General features: G+C 45.2%; 1 protein-coding gene across 31 annotated transcripts in view; it reads left to right on the plus strand.

Moving 5' to 3' along the window:
* The window catches only part of LOC108034817 (CUGBP Elav-like family member 4), a 277319-nt gene that overhangs the window by 174007 nt on the left and 86023 nt on the right, over positions 1–17289 (plus strand). For all 31 annotated transcript variants that reach the window (XM_044094806.2, XM_050886647.1, XM_050886650.1 and 28 more), the window contains one exon: positions 55–103. In XM_044094806.2, coding sequence (XP_043950741.1) covers positions 55–103 — 49 coding nt within the window. The remainder of the gene's footprint in view (positions 1–54; positions 104–17289) is intronic.

Genomic DNA, 17289 nt, shown 5'->3' on the forward strand with positions numbered 1-17289 from the left:
TTTTTTCCTGTGCATACTTATACTAACTTCCTCGTTCTGTTCTTGTCTTTGCAGATGAACCGTGCTTTACAGCTGAAGCCAGCTGAAAATGAAAGTCGCAGCGGTAAGTAATCACCTGCCATATTCATCCATGTCCCCCCAGCCGTAGAACTCCCGACTCCCCGCCAGAAAATCAATTTGTGAGTCTCCATAGGTGACCCAAAACAAATAATTACGAAAAACTTGACCCGTCTTCTGCTTTCTTCTTTGGGGCGAAAGTTTTTGTGCCAAAGCACTCAGCCGAAAAGTGCAGAGCCAGCCAAAGTTTGTCCCACTCACCCCCAAAACATGCCCATGCTATTTTCAACACCTACAACACACGTCAGCAAAAATTACGGGCGCACTTCGATAAACTGTCAAAACTGTCTGCAAAAATTTGACATTTCACAAAAAAAAAGAAGGAGAGCAAGACAAAAAAAAACCAAAGCGAACATCGAAAAAAATACTTTGGAAAAGGTAGAGGAAAATGGGAAAAGCGTATAGCAAAACAACGTTGAACTGTCAATGGCAGTCGGTCGGGGTTGGGTTGGTGGGGTGGTGGAAAAGGCAAAAGAAGAGCGGGCAGGCCTCGCTGGCCAGGGCGCCATATTGTTTTTACTGGGCCCCTCACACAGTTGTCGAGCTTCACGCTTGTTTGTGACAGCCCATCGAGCCAAGTCCCCTCGATTCGCCCCCAACCCCAAGCCCTCGAAGGGCAGAAAAAGAATGATAAAGATTTGCATAATTTACACAGCACTTCAAGTTTGTTTTTTGGGTCAGGCCAGGGCCCGAGTAGTTGTTGCTTTGATAAACTTATTGACAGGCTCATTATGCAGCAGCTTCAAAGTAATTTCAATATTTGCCACCCGCTGTGTGTGGGCGGCAGGGCGGACCTCGATGTCAAGCGCCCGAACCCACAGAAATCGCGCACCCACTGCAAAAGGTACAATCGCACAAAAGTATGCTACACATTTCGCAATCATCGCAGGATGCCCGTGGGGCTGAATTGGACGAAAGTCAGTGCACTCCGCAATCTTTTAAGACATTTTGCAGCTGGCAGCGCTTATCACAGAATGGCAGCGCCCGAAAATGTCCATTGCACAAATTGCTAGGGCACACACTCACACACATAAGAGCAGGTCCTGGCAGGACTTCGACTTCGGGAGGAGGGCTTTGGAAGCCATTGCTCATAACAGTCGCTGTCGCTGGTGGTGCAAAAAACCTTGACAAAGTTGATGTGTCAAATCAGCAGCGAGCGCAGGACCCTCCTCCGGATGACCTTTAAACTTTGGCAAAGGACATGAAAGCACTAATCGTTACGTTGCTCCCTTTATTCATCCGTTTCTTCTTCTTTGGCTGCTTCGATTTCGCCCTGCTTCTCCCGCTTTCTCCTCTCTCCGCTCTCCTTTCTCGCCGGCAACAATTTAAACTTTTCTAATCCGCTGGGGATTCGGAACTTGAAGCAACTCTCGACTGTGCTCAGCTCAGCTCAACTTGCCGGCAATCTGTCCGCACAATTGTGGACCTGGTCCAAAGGACTGAAGCTCGCATCTCGGGCTTGGACTTGGACTTGGGCTCGGAGTGCTAGAGCCCACCAAACCATCAGCGACGCAATCAAGTCGACATTTTTGTTTGTTACTTTGTTTGCAGCCCTCTCTCTCTCTCTCTCTGGGTTGGAACAAATTTCTAAGAAATTAAAGCGCTAAACTTTTTGGGCCGCTATCAGCAGAGCACTTGGCAACTCGGCACCGAGTCCTGCGACTTTTGACTTGTCCCATTTGTGTGTGTTTTGGGGGTGGGGGGGCTTGAAGGATCTTTGGCTTTGGCCCTTTGGCTTAGGCCAAAATGCAATTAGACAAGGACAAGTTTAATTGCTGGTCTCGACCAGGCCGGCTGCTGCAAGTTTTCACCCGCTGACATTTGCATTTTTCAGCCGCCGCACTAAGAAATCTAATTTATTTAAACTCAAATCAAGCATGAAATGTTGGGCCTGAAATCTGTCAGACGACGAGGGGGTGCTGGAGAGGTATATGAATATATTTATTAGTGTTGACAAGTGCTGGAGGAAAGTGATTTAAAAGGGTTTCGTGCCTGCTAACTTCATCAATTTTAACTTACTGAGGCAGGCATTGTTGACATGTCTGGGCTTTGACCAACGGCAAGCCAACCCAACCCAAAAACGAAGCGCAAATCCCAGGCCAACCAGGACTCGTGAACAATTTGTTGCCTTTGTCTTTCATCTGGTGTCCTGGGTCCAGAGTCCTTCCTCCTTCGTCCCGAGAACGTTTGTCGCATTTGCAATCTACTGTGCCATATCTAAGTCTGATGACTTTTGTTTCATTGGCACACACACACATGTCCTTGCTTAGTTATTTATCTTGATATTCCAGCCACACACACAGATACACACATACCAGCGCACCATGCTTCATCATTATCAAACTCATATTGTCGTCTCGTCTTCCTCTGACCTCTCCCTCGCGCCCGCTTGCGCGTAATTTGTACTTGTCTAACACGTAATGATGTCACGTAAATTGCATACGTTCGCTTACGTTTACGTTGACGTGTTACGTTTGCCAGCGAGAGCGACTTAAAGTCAAATTAATATCACTCATACGACCCGTGTGCGAGGAGAAGAATCCGCCTTTGGCCGGGCAAACGCAAACATAAATTGCGAAATCCCCGGCATTTCCTGATGCCCGGGCAAGGACGACGCACAGATTTATGCTTCTAACTACGCATTAATTTCCTTACCTTTATCCTTGACTCCTTGTCACACGTCAGTAAATCAGCTGCTCCGCTCCTCTTCCACCTGGGGCACTTCCCGTCTCGCCTCATCCATCATACTTATAAATATTCATTTCCTACTGCGGCGGGGGTGGCGGCGCCTTTTGTGGGGTAGCGATTGCGAAAGATTAAAAATCAACTCCATAAAAATTTCCACGCATCCCTCACCTCTGATGATAAATGACAGGAGAAAATTAACAGAAAAATAATGCTGGAATAAACCCAGCTTTCGAAGGAGGAAAACTAAAGAAGAGCTACATATGTAGGCCTTATATGTCTGCCTGAAATCTGCCAGTGAAAGCAAACTTTCTAGAGAGCTCATTATAGACAACGTCTGATCAAATTGAAAAGCAATGAGCTATGAAACAAAAGCCCCTTCCACCTCGCCTGCTAATAAGCAGGCTGCGAAAAGTTTTAGGGCCACAGAAACTAATAATAATAATAATACGCAGCGTTGGCCGCCCTCTCGGCCTCGAAAAAACAAACTTTTCTCATTTCGTTTGCTGCCATTCACTTTCCCCACTCCGCCCCCGAATTCTTACGCCTGATTACGCATTTGAATTGTATTTTCCCACTTTGCGGGAATTCTTGGCCCACAGAATGGGTATATCCTTTTGACCATAAAGTAGACTACCTGCCATGACGGCCTTATTAGTGTCAACATTTTTATGGCAGCCGAGGCAATTTGATTAGCGCAAATAAAGAGCGACAAATTCAATTGAATTTGTAATATAGATTGACTGCCAATGATGATTGGCTTCAGCTGCGACCGCGACTGCCTCTTTTATCTGTCCCACATGTGTTTTTCCCCTCTTCCTCTCGATTTTCTCTTCTTTTTTTTTGTGGGGTGCAAATTAAAAGGACGGATATTCGCCACTAAGCCCCAAATAACAAAGCCTCCGAGCCCAGACAAAAGGCATAAATAAAGCCAAGGCAGCATCTACGCCTAAAAGCAGACATCAATTTCTGCCTTTCTGCGTTTTTCCTCGGCTTTCTCTTCGCCTTTCCTTTCTTCGGCGGCGGAGCTCAATTCTTTAATCAGCTTAAATTCACACGTACCAAAAGCGACGCACAGCCATTGATTGGAGGCTTACCCTCCTCCCAGGACATCCGTCCCCCTCTCGCATTTTTTCGTCCTGCGGCTGAGACTGCGTCGCTTTTATCAAAGCCAGTTCAAAGGCTCGTATGTGTATTTAGGCTTTTATTGTTTTTGACCTTTTTTCCCCGAGCAGACGAAATAAAAATCGATTTTCCTCGCACTCACTTTCGCACTGACAACTCACGCACAAAAATTTGCTGGCTACGAGATGGAAAAGCGAAGGCAAGGAAAAGCCAGCTCAAATAAAAGTAAATCACAAGCATCGCTGCTGGCAGCATTCGCAAGTTCAAATAAGCGATAATAAGTATTTATGGGCGGGGCAAACAGATTCGGCTCCGTGTATATAAAGTATACACATAGAGGGCTCCCAGAAACAGCCTGCTAAATGCGTTTTAATGTTTTTTAAACTTTTACTCCCTCGCTCGCTGTTAAATATTTAAGTATACTTTTAGGCGATTCCAATGGCCATATAGTTTCCTTTTCATTTTCCCTTCGACAGTTTTCCTCGGCCATTTTGCGCATCATTTTTCTTCGTTGCTTGATTTTGTTTTTACGAGCGACTGAAGCCTGTCAATTGGCTGAATGCCTCGTAAAAATGCCAGAGGCCTACAAGGAAACGCTCCCCTTTCCCTTTTCCCGTCGCAGGGCATACGAAAATGGGGCCAGAAAAAGAAGAAAACGATTTGTTATGTTTTCGTTTTCCCAGCGCAGCGCCAACAGGAAACGGAAAAGCTCACGAAGACCAAGAGCCCCCCGTCCCTGTCGCTCTCTGTTTTGTTTTTAGTTTGTTATTCTGTTATTCTGTTATTTTGTTTTCCCTGGGCCGCTGCTTAGGCCTGCCAAATGTCATCATTAGCGTTTCAATTGCCATTTTAGTCCGTGACACTTGAGGCATTTGCATAAAATACCAAAAGTCAAGTTTGTTGACGTAGACGTTTTTGATGGGAAGAAGCCTGCTGATGTTTACCTTTGACAGGAGACCGAAACGCAGTGCTGAAATAGCCGAGGGAAATGTGCTTTAAGGAGTTAAAATGCGGGATTTTTCCTAGATACAGAAAGTTTTCGAACTAAAATAGAGGGGTCAATCAAAGAATATTGAGTGAATATAGAAAATCTATAATCAACATCATGTTTCAGATAATTATTGAATTTATTCAGAATATTAAATTATAGGAAATATTTGTTAACTAATAAAATATAAACCTTTTTAAGTAACACATAATATAGTTTTCCTGCTAAATTGTTTAGCATAATATAACATATTTAGTATTATTTTTTCATACTTAACTAAACGTTTAATATAAAATATAAGTACTCTTTACATTATGTGCCAAACTGATCAACAACCATGGCTTACTCGAGATAATTGTTTCATTTAAGGAGCTCTACTTAAAAGGTCTCTCAGGGAATTAAGTCGAATGGTATCCCCCACTCCCTCTTCCCCGTCCAATTTATGAGCCATTCCGCCTTATTGAATAGAGTTGACGCGACTTAGCCACGATTAAGTCCTTTTGGCCTTCCTTTCAGCCAGGTGGTGTCTCCGCTGGACACCGCACACAAAAACCTTTCTCTTTTGGGCCGATCTTATCGGTGCGGCAATTGTCTGACGCTTTTTGCCCTGGCTTTCTGCTTTTTGGGGTGTCTTCATTTTTGTTTTGGCCAAGAGCCAATGATAAGCGACACGCAAACGCGACACTTTCGTGTGATGATATTATGGGGGGAAAGGTGAAATGGTGACCGCAATCAATAGACTTAGATGGCTTCGGGTGGTCGGCGGGGTCAGCGGGGCGTATGTGTAATATAAAAAGTAATTATTTCTTATGCAATATGGGCGAGCGGTGTGGATAAACATCTGGAACAGCATTTTATTGCCGCGGAGCTGGCGGCACGGCGACGGAAGATGGAGGCGCATTGTTTTTAATTGTTTGTCGTGGCAGAGTTGCCAGGCTTCTTTTTGCAACACAGAAAATGCAATATAGATCGTAATCTTAATTGCATTTAGAGTGCCCCGCATTGTAGGTTAATAATCATAAATGTTATGGTAATAGTTACGAGTGCTGGGCTGGCTTAGTGGGTGGCTGGGCTTTTTCAGGTGCAGGACATTACAGTTATTGCCGAGCGTTTCAGTACAGTTTCTTGTGGGGGCAACAATGAGAGATTAAGTAACTGATTTAAGGCTTAAAGGGGAAGTTAAAAGTAATTGATATTTTATTATGGCTGGAATTTATAGTTTACTCCTCCTAAGACTTGAGTAGCAGAAGATAACAAATATTTAAGTGACTCAAGCTTCTTGCTGAGCTATGGCCAATCTAATTTCCCATGTTCCTTTTCAAATCCTGGACCATTATCCTGCCCAGATTCCTTCTCCTCCTTGCCTTGGCGTGATCTAGAGTGATTGACCTAGCCCTGGGCTATTTCTGTTTATGGGCAGGGGTAGAAAAAAAAAACAAAGAAAGCACGACAGACCCGGGAATGTAAGCTGCACATACTTTAAATGCAGTTTATGGGAGGAGCAGAGTCCTATGGAATCATGCACATGACTTTGAAGCGACTTTGAGCAGGGCAACTCTGTGGCCGAGGGGACAGGCGCAGGACACGTGAGGCACATTAATCTTTTCTGCACCACCGACAAGTCAAGACAGTCGCCGCTCCTTGCTGTTATCCCTGCTTAATGAGCTGTGGCTCTCTGACGGGGCATATAAAAAATTATGAAAAGATGGGCAACACAGCAGCAAAAAAATGCATTTAAAATGCAATAATAAAAATGATAATGGCATTATAATAATAAACAGACAGGGCAGCTCTGGCATTTTGAAACAATGGCCATTGAAGGCAGCAGAGCGCATTTGATGACAGAAAGTATGCTACATTACTTGCAGCTCGTTAATTTTTATAGATTTTCCCTCTGCGCTCCTGCTGCTGCTGCTGTTGCTGCCTTAATATAAAATGTTGTTAGAGCACCACCTACGCCCCAGTATTGATTTCATCTAAATTAACACACGCCGAGAAAACTTGTCGCCAGAATAAAAGCAAACAATATTCACCCGAAAAACTTGTATCACCCCCGTTGCGGTGGACGTGTGTCCCCCGTTGTTATTTTTATGAGACTTTTCATATTATTTTACTTTTCGGCTGCTCTGACTCTCACTCTTGGCCTTAATGTGCCAAAATTTCCACGCAAACACCCCGCCACCCGCCGCTCAGCCATCAGCCAACTGGCCAAAACATGTCTTTGCTTTCCGCCAGCAGCGTCTTCTATTAACTTATCAAGATTTGTAAAGTATATGAGCCGTATATATGTATATGTACCGATGTGGATTGTGTGGTGGGGCAAGGAACGCATAAAACTGCTATCTGTCTCCTTTACACGTCCCCCGGCTGGCAGTGCTTCGGAGATATGGCCAAATGGCGTGTTGGCAGGCCACAAGGAGCTGTGGTCGGTTAATACATTAGAGCCAGAGTTGCACAGGATATGGAAATTATTGAGGGCTAACCCGTACGCCCACTTTCCATTGAGTAACCCGATCCCACGTACGTGTCACAAAAACTATGCAACAATATTCGCCAAGGACTGCTTTAAGCCAAGTCTCTCGTCGTCGGTCAGGACCAAATGCACTTGCAACTGCATCAGCACGACACATCAATGGCCTGACGGATAAGGGAGCTGTTCTCTAGACTTCACAGCCCAAGGGATGCACTGAAAGAAATCTATAAAATTGTGATAGAATGGGGAAGTTGTATTCCTATCTTACGTTTTAGTTACTTTAATTATTGCTTTTAAACTAGTTGGATCAAATGTAAGATTTTTAGGTTCCTATTTCCAGTGATAAGTTACACATTTCTTAGCATTTTTTATAACTTCAGAGAGCAATAATCCCTTAAAATAACTTTCTTCATTTTAATCCAAGTTTGATTTATCCTATCTACTAACATAATTTTAGTTACATAGTATATTACTATCTTAATTCAAGAAATTTGTGGTGAAGGAAGTACTTTGTATTACGTTATACATTTTCCTTTAAAGGAATTTAATTTTGCCAAGTGCAAACCCAGTTCAGATTCCTGACTGACGACCCATTGCTCTGCTGTTGTTTTCGTCTAGCGTTGATTTCACGTTAGATGTGTGTGTTTGTTTTGTTTAGGGGATACAGGATGAGGACGTGGGTTCGGCTCCTGCTAACTAACTCGACTCGGCTGGCAGGACGCTTAAGCCTTCAATAACAGGAGCCAGCAGCAACTAAACTTTTTAGCCTTTTTGCTATGGCGAAGGATCAGGAGAGCGTGGCCAGGAGCAGAAGCGAAAAACAACTGGCAGCCAGAAGAATTTATATGATAAGCGTAGGACAGGCAAAGCGTTTCGGGGTCCGTCACTGTGAACTCCGGGGTCGTCCTGCATTCGGTCCTATTCCTGCTTCTGGACCCTCCACGGGAGACTCCTTTCATCGAGGGAGTGGGGAATCACGAAATATGACAGCGGCAGGAGGCCTTTTGTTCTCCTCCTCGGCAGACAAACAACATCAAAAATAACAACAGGCAACAACAACTATAAGTCCAATATATACGCTTTAAGCATAGCATATTAGTTTGTTCTAGGGGCCGGTGGAGGGTCTCTGAAAACTGAAAAAGAGGATTCCCAAATAGCCAGCAGAGTCCTGAATCCCGAGTCCTGAGCCTGATGTAGTTTGTTGTGTGAAGACAACAACCACCAGGGCCATGGCAAATATTGTTTGTAAAGCCAAATGCATGCAGGATCTGCAGGATAATGGTAGGAGTTGAGTGGAGAAGGGCCGAGAGGAGGGCCAGCAGGACCAACAAAGGCTTCATCGTGCGGGTCAGCGAGCTTCGCTGCATGACTTGCTGCACTGCATAGATGGATGGATGGATGGATGGATGGATGGATAGCTGGACGGCCGGCTGAATGGATGACTTGCCGGCCCACCCTCCGAATAGATGGTTATATAGATGGCCGTATGACTCGATGACTGTGTTATGTTGCCGGCCGGCCACATTTGCCCCGGGCAAATATCCCCAGCCAGGAGCCAGCGAAAACAACAACAGGCGATTTGTAGGAGTAAGTGCATTGCTACCGAGTGGATTGCCGAGCTTTAAGTTTACTTTTGCATAGCAAACAAGCGGAATGCCAACGGGCGGTTCGATTAGCCCACCTTATCAGCTCATTTCGAAGGGAGCCAAGGATGCCAGCGCCACCTGACCAGGCGAAAAACTTATTTGATGAATGCCCCGAGTTTGCCCTCCTTCCCCCTCCCCAACTTTGGCTATAACTTGCAATTTGTGCCAAGCAATTATGAGTTTTCTTCAAAACAGTTTTCATCTTCTGGCCGGATATAATGTTGCCAGGACGAGTCGGGTCCTCTTCTGTGTGCATTGTTTTTAATGTTCTCTGGCAGAGCAAATGTAATGCAATATAAAACAAAAAAAAAAAAATAAAGCAGAAAAGGACGAGAGGAAAAAAAGAGCAAAAGGCATTAAAAGGAAATGCTCACTTTCAAGTTGTTTGTCTCTCTGTTTCCCCAGCCCCCTCGCCGCCCATTTGGCGCACACAATTGTCGAGCAGAGTCCTGCGTCCTGCGACGAGTCCTGCTTTTCGTCCTCATTCTCGTACTCGTCCTGCTCGGCTCTATCTTGTTTGCCTCGAGTTGCACATTTTCTTGTTGCACTGTTTGACGTAATTATAATTGAAGTGAAGTCATGAACGAGTTTCAGTTTCTGTCTGGCTTTCTGCCTTTCCCAGGCCATAATGAGCATGTTAACAGGCAGACAATGGCACTCAAATGCGAGTGTGGTCTGAGCCATAAGCTTCATCATAATTTTATTACCCTTCTGTGCAGCGCGAGGGACCGTTTGAATGTCGTTTCAAAGTCAAACGCAAAGTCGTCTTCGCCGCCTGCCAACTTTCAATTAAACTAGCTCACATATATTCTCAACGAGCCACCCAATAAAATGTAATTTTTATGGCAAACACTGGAGGGTGACCTTTTATATCCCAAATACAGTCTACCCTATACCCTATATCCCATAACCCTCAATCATTTATTAATTGCCGAACGCATCGTCACTTTCATTCGATTACGTGTGGGGGTGGTTCGCCCCGAAAGTGACATAAATATGCAAGTAAGCTCCTTAAAGCGCCTCCTGCTCGTTGGCCAGCCCGAAGCGAACTGTGAAAACTTATTAAAATTACACAGGAAGAGCGGATGGCCGGACTCGAACTCAGGACCCTCCCTTTAAGCCCGTTCTGCATAAGCAATGAGCCCCAGTGGAAAGCAGACGATAAATTTCTGCCCAAGAGTTACGTCTGCTGGCAATAATTGCAACTGTATTTTAAAAGAATTATGCACGTGCAATTAAATAAAGCGACGGCGCTTGAAAGTGTGCAGCGGATAATGCAATAATAACAACAATAAATGCTGCTCTTAGGGTGGACCAACCACTGACAGTTATTGTTGTGTATTTAACTGTGGGCGCCCTCCATCGGGCAGCGAATGCAAATTAACTTTCAATTTCCTAGCCCCCCCGAGCCTCTGACCAACCGGCGAGGGACAATCAAAACTAATTTGCATAAATGTTGCCAAGGCAAAAAACCCGAAATAGCCACGTTTGTTGTTAGTTTTGGCCAACGACCCAGAGAGCTGAAGAGCTGAAGGCAGGGGCAGACAGACGAGAATTTGCGAAACAAAAAGTCTAAATTAATAAGTTTCTGGGAGCAGAAAAGAGGCTGAGGGGCTGGCAATAAAGAAGAGGGTCTCGGGGGCTGGGGACTTTGAGGGGGACTCCCCTGAAATAAATTACTGCTAGAGATCTTGCCCCGTCATCTCTCAAACTGACAGCAGACGCAGCAGGCAGTCTGCCGGGGCAGGAAATGCAGGCTCCCCCTCTCCCTTTCCATATTTTTCCATTGTCCGAACCCACTTTGTCCTGGTCCACAGTCCGTGGTCCTTGGTCCTGGCTGTCCTTGCTGTCCTTGGTTCAGAGTGCGGCGTCAAAAGACATCAATAAAATGGCGACCACTGGCGGCATTCGCCGGAATGCAAAAATACCCCACGAAATGCTCTTTAAGCTGTGCTGTCTGCTGAATTTAAGAACTGCACCGCAGGTCACCGGCATGTCCTTGGCAAAGGGCGAATATCGACAGCTATCATCATAAATCCCCCGCCAACTCTTGCATTCATTTTGCATTTTCCACGCTTTTTTTCTGTGCTCCTTCCCTGGCTGCGGCGCAAAAATTTCACAACTAATTGAATATTTAAAACTGCCAAACCGCAATTTCAAATTTATTACCCCAAAGGGGTGGTCACTGGGCCATTACCTCACTGGCGACTGGGCCCGTAGCCGGGTATAAAATGTCACTTAATTGCAATTTAGTAAATTGTTTTCCATGTTGTATAACAGCAGCGGCAACAAGCCGTCGCGGTGGTGGGCGTGGCACACACTCGCACACACGCACGTATATTAAAAACCATAAATTTTGCGGTGATTTATCTTAATTTAAATGTTGCAACAAACATCGGAGCAGCAGCGTCGCTGGGCTTTTGTTTAAATATAACAAAGCAACTAAAAGTATGCAACGGTGCACATTTTTCCCCACACACACACACACTTACGTGCAGAAAATTGTACACGTATTGGTGATGTAAATGTAGCGCATTTCATGTCTACGGAGCGTAGATGTAGATGCGGCCAAAGAATGTTGCAGCTTTTGTTATTTGCCGCCATGCTGTGTGCGAAAAATCAATTAAAAATTCATCAAATAATTAACAAAAGCAGCGCTCTGAGTGCCGCTGGCTCGGGGGAGGCGCTGCGATGGGAGGGGGCTTAAAAGCAGGGCCACCAAGGGGTTAAACAATAGCCGTCTTCTTCGCCCCTCAGGGGAGTGTTTAACTTGGCCTCCACGGTGGGTGGAATTGGGCTGTAATGCTGCTGCTTTCGCTCCTCGTGCTCCATGTGTGCGACGCGCAAAACAAATTAAATTCAATTTAGTCAGCAGCAGCCGAGGAGGCAGGATCAAAGGGATGGGGCAACAGCAGCAGCAGCAGCGGCGGCATCAGGAGCAACTCCTCCTGCAAGGAGGTGCAATTTTGATGGATTGCTTTTGCCTCCTGTCGAGTGCACAGGAGGTGGGCAGGACCTTGTTTGTTGCTTAGCTGCAAACTTTGCCTGCCATTTGCATATGTGTGTGCGTGTGTGTATCTGTGTTGAGGCCAAGTTAACGCAGCTGCATTTAAACTTTGTTAGCCAAATGGCCAGGAGGCGGCGGAGGGGGCGTGGCAGTTACAAGAAATTAAAAACTTTCTCCCAGCCTAATGACATTAAGCATCAGGGCCTAGCATACTTAGATCTTTGTATTTAAAAAAATAAAAGTATACGTTTATTTAAAGCTTAACAAGTCAGCAGGAATTCAATTTAATTTAAACTTCTTTGATGATTGAAGATCCAAAGTCTGCGTTTTCCATTAACCCACATATTCATAATTAATTGTTTGCCTGCCTGAGCAGACTTGTAAGTGAATTCCGCTCCCTTATTAATGGCCAACTACCTGGGGCTGTCTGCTTTGGCCCGAGTGGCTAATTAAACACAAAATCAGATCCCGACCGGAGGCAACAATTTTTCTTTCCACCTCAAGCCCCGCCAAAAATCACAAATTTCCGTTTTCTAATGAATGCTACTGGCTGGCAAAAAGGGGTGGCAATTGTGTACAGCAACGATAACTGAACACGGGCTCTGGAGTTGAAGGCGAAGCGCCGTGACATGTCAGGTTTGCCAGGCATTCGGTATCCCCGCCATCCTTCGCCCCCTGAAGTATGCAACTTCATTTATAACAGAAATAAAACCCTTTTTTGGTTCTCTGTGCTGCTGCCTGACTTTTGGCTTTTTGTAATTTATACGCGCTTAAAGGCGTCATGTTGGCAACACCTACAAAAATTCCTTCCGCCCCACTTTTCTGAGCTTTTTTGCATAACGTCAACGTCTGACAAATGTGCCATAAGCAGGGGCGTTTTTTTTTTGGCTTTCGAAAAGGGGGTTTTTGGGGGGTCGCAAACTTTTGCGTGCGGTTTTTGGTGTCGGCTCGGTGGGCAGCGGCTGAAAAAGTTGTGGCCAAATAAATGGGCAAATGGCAGAAAATGACAAATGACCGTCAATCATGACAGGCCAGACGGTCCGAAAAGGGTGGAAAGGGGGTTTTTGGCTCCGGGTGATAACGCTAAGCTCTGTCTGGTCGGCACAAAACACACCTGCTGGTCAATGACAGTCGAAAGCTCATCATTGGCTCAGCCAATTTCTGCTCTTTGTTTCTGGGCGCCATCTAAATGAGTGTTTTCTGTTAGATAACTTGACCGTTTCGAATTTGGCTGGGATGATATATGGCTGGCAATTAGTTGTCCTTAAGATATGAGTATTTGATATAGGAGTGTCACCCAAATCACTAGAGGTTTCAAATCCGTTTTAAAAGTGTCTAAAAGTATGTAGTGAATTTCATTTGACATGCGAAAATGTTTTTTGTATACTTTTAGACACCTAAAATCAAATTTAAAGGTGACTTCCAAACCGTAGTAATTGAGATTTTGTAACTTTTTCTGGAATGGCAAATTATGGCATGTTCTCGCATTTCCACCCTGGCATTTGCAAGCTTTTAAAGCCGGCAAAAAAGTAAAACCTCCATAAAAGGGCGGGAGAAGAAAAACAAAATGAAAGCGCGGCAAATCACTTTTTAAATTTAATTTGACACTTTCTTTTCTTTCTGAGAGCTGCGAGCATCAAAGACGAGACTACAAAGTGTAAACTTTTCGAAAAGAAATTTCATTTTCGTTGCCCAAGGGCCTCGAGTCTGCGTTTCAGCGAGTCGGGGGATGCGGCATTTAAATTCTGTCGCCTCCTTTTTGGCCGAAAGTTAAATGTTTTGTAGTTTTCATTTAAGTGCAAAGTTTTCCTGCGCTGCATAAACTTTGCGTTATTTCACACGCAGGTATTATATTGCCAAAGCGGCGTGCACAAAAAAGCAAATGCAATAAACGTTGGACGGGGGAAGGCAAAATGTTTGCAATCTCATATTAAATGGCATCAACAACTTTGTCTCCGTTTGCCAGAGCTAGAGCGCACAGAAACTTTTCCACTGCTTATTATATTCAATAAAATATTTTACAGTGGCACTTTGGGGGATAACCAACCAGCCAGCCAGCCCCGACATCAGGAAAACTTCCAGCCAGCTTGGGAAAAATTTGATAAGATTTTCTTTTTGGCTGTCGGGATTGTCTATCCTGCCTGCAAGCAGCTTCTTTTCTATTCTCTGGCTGCCGGCGAGATTGCAGAAATTGCGAAAACTAAAATTGTAAATTTCGACGGCGAACGGTTCTGTTTACTCAGTGAAGTTACTTGGTTTTTAGTGCCCCATTACGCATACGCAGCGTTGGCCGCGGCGAATTTATGAATGGCAATGCACTGTGCACGATATGCACTATGTAAAGTGGGTCTGAGTATCAGGCACTTGAAGCCACTTGCTCGGGAAAATCCATTTTTCATTTTCACAGCCCGCACTGCAATCTGCGCGGCGATCAATAGACATAGAAGGCTCTCCATTTCCATGTCCTTCAGGTGCGTGTGAGTGTAAAGTCAACGTTTTTACGTTTGACTTGATTTGAATGCCGGTGCCAGTACCAGTGCCAGTGAATTTTCCCCGCCATGTTCGCCATTCATTGATTCATTTATTTCGGTAGGCACTTGTGCACCTCGTGCCCGCTTTCAATGACACTTTTTTGCCTTGTCGCCGGGCGAATCGAACGAACGAACGAACGAACGGCGTTTGATTGAGTGCCTTTTCCATTGGCAGGCAACAAACTTAATCAATTTCAGCGCCTGTGTCCAAACAAAAGGCGTGCCCAAAGGCTGGAAAATTGCTCGGTTCCCGATGCCCAAACCTCCTCCGTTTCTGCCACTCTGAAGAGCTCTGGGTGTTCTATTGCATAGTTTTGCGAGGGCCGGAGCATTGACTCACCGCCTACCGCCTTTGGTTGTCTGCCATCGTATCTGGGTGTTTGCCCAACGCAAACGCCATAAAATAATTTTGTTTCAACACAAACACACTGACAGCGGCAAGGAAAAGTGGGAGTGGGTCTCGAACACATAGACATATTTGCCCAGTGCAAATACGAAACACAAATGTATATATTTAATTTGAGCAAATAACTATTTTTGGCAGCAGACAGACAGACGAATCCCCTTCCTAAGTATGCGAATATTTACCCATCCGTCAGTTGCCGCCGCCGCCGCCGCCGCATGCAAAATATTTGAAATAATTAGTGTAAAATATTTGCATAGAAATTATTTGTTGACTTGCGGTGGGTGGCGGGTTGCCGAAAAATTCTTGGCCGCCTTAATTGAGACCCGCCAAGGTGGGTAAATCAAAGGGCAGGGTTAGTTTGTGATTGCGCCATTACTCGTCGGCTGTGTGGTCTGCCAATATTTCGGAGGAAAAAGCTCCTATGTAGCACAGAGAAAAGAACTGATAAAATAAATTAATATACTAAAATAGGTAGTATTAATTATTTAAATTTGAAAAACTTCAAAAATTTTAAAGGAAACATTATATTTTGCCTTTTCAACCCATTAAAATTTAGACAAAAATATTTGTTTATTAAATGATATAATATAATGAAAAAATGAAACATAGTGCTGGGGACAAGAATTGGATTTCAATAATCCAGCTCTGTAGGCACTCTACCTAAAGTCGCAGCCTCGAGTGTAAGCAGCATGACTGTGACAGTCAGACCTTTTAATTAAAAACTATTTTGCTTTGCATTTTTAAGGCCTGCGGTGGAGGGTGAAAGTGGGTTTGCCGGTGAAGGTTTTGCGGCAAAGGGGCGTGTGTACCAACGCCCACAGCTTGAGCTGGGAAATTTTAGCATTTTAATTTTAATTTAATGTGGGCGTGGCATGGCGTGCAACAGTTCCTGCTGCCTCTTCGTGTGGGCTCTCCACTGCTCCTACGTTTTTTTTCCTTTCCCGCTGCCCGACTGCATTAAGTCAAACGTAATCCGCACATGGCCAGCCACAAACGGGGCGAAAAGGAGAACGGAGAGACAGGACATGGGCAGCAGGACTCGGGACAAAGCAAGGATATCTCACCCTGGGCAATGGGCACCAGGACTCCTCTTACTTTTTGACTCTGCTGGTGCTGTTGGTTTTCTGGTTAGCAGCTCAGCTCGGCTCGGCGCCCCTTCTAAACCTCCATCTGGAGGTCGGTTTGCTACGGTCCGGGCTGGAAAGGTTCAGTTTGGTTTGGTTTTGGCTTTCGGTTTGCTTTGACTGGTTGCCCAGCTGCTGCCTTGGCCGCTTTTGCTGCTCAGCTTGGCTCTGCCCAGCAACGTTTCATTAAGTTATACAATTTAACGCCCTTTCAGCCAGTCGCAGTTCTATTTACATTTGCTCTGGGTCAAATTACACAAATTCTACGGGTGTTGTGGCGACAGAAAGCCATCGACATCGACCGTCGACCGACAACGTCTGGGTTTCATTCGCCGGCTAAGTCTGTCTGCCTTTGGGTACCCCAAAAAGTATATAAATGTTTGCCCAACGTCTCTTGGTAATTTAAAACTTTGCTCCTTTGTTTTATCGCCGAGGCAAATATTATTGAACTCGGGAATGCCCCAGCTCGTGCTCCTGCTCCTAGCCAGCTTAGATTTCCTTCCGCCCTGACCCAATTAGAGTGCTACCTGGCCTGGCTTTGTCCAGGTCGTCGTAGGCCAAAACTTTGCCAGCCAGAAGACACCGAACCTTTGGCCAATTTTGCATGCTGCCATTATCAAATTGAATTTCGCATGCAAATTGTTTTCGGTCTTTCGAGAAAGCTTTTAAGTTTTATGACACGGAAATTGGCTCTTGCAAGTTTCTGCCTTTCTCCCAGGATGCTGTCCTCCTCTCCTGTGTCCTGGCCCGCCTGGCCTGGCCTGGCCTATTCCTATTCCTATTCCAGTCGGTGACTCACTTGCCTTTGCCACCCTCCGCACTCCCTGTTTTCCATATTCCTGCACACGTTTTTGCACTTTTTAACCTTTGCCACACTAATTTCGAGCGCCCAATGCTAATTATGATGTCTTTTACGTGCCAACAAACGCTCAAGTGACTTACCCCAGTGGAGGGGAGTCGTCGCGGTCACAGGCTCCACTTAAATATTTATTTTACTGTAAACTCAACCTAAAAACCGTAGACGACTACCATGACTACGACTGGCAAACCCCATTCAAAATTCAAGTGGGCGTGTTCTGATGACATGCTGCCTGCTTACCTTCGGCACGTAATGCGCTGGGGATTCGCCAGTATTAGCCGGGCCAACGAAAGAGAGCGACTGGCAGGACTCACAGGACTCGCAGGAC

Source organism: Drosophila biarmipes, chromosome 3L (assembly GCF_025231255.1).
Source record: "Drosophila biarmipes strain raj3 chromosome 3L, RU_DBia_V1.1, whole genome shotgun sequence".
Taxonomy (NCBI): domain Eukaryota; kingdom Metazoa; phylum Arthropoda; class Insecta; order Diptera; family Drosophilidae; genus Drosophila; species Drosophila biarmipes.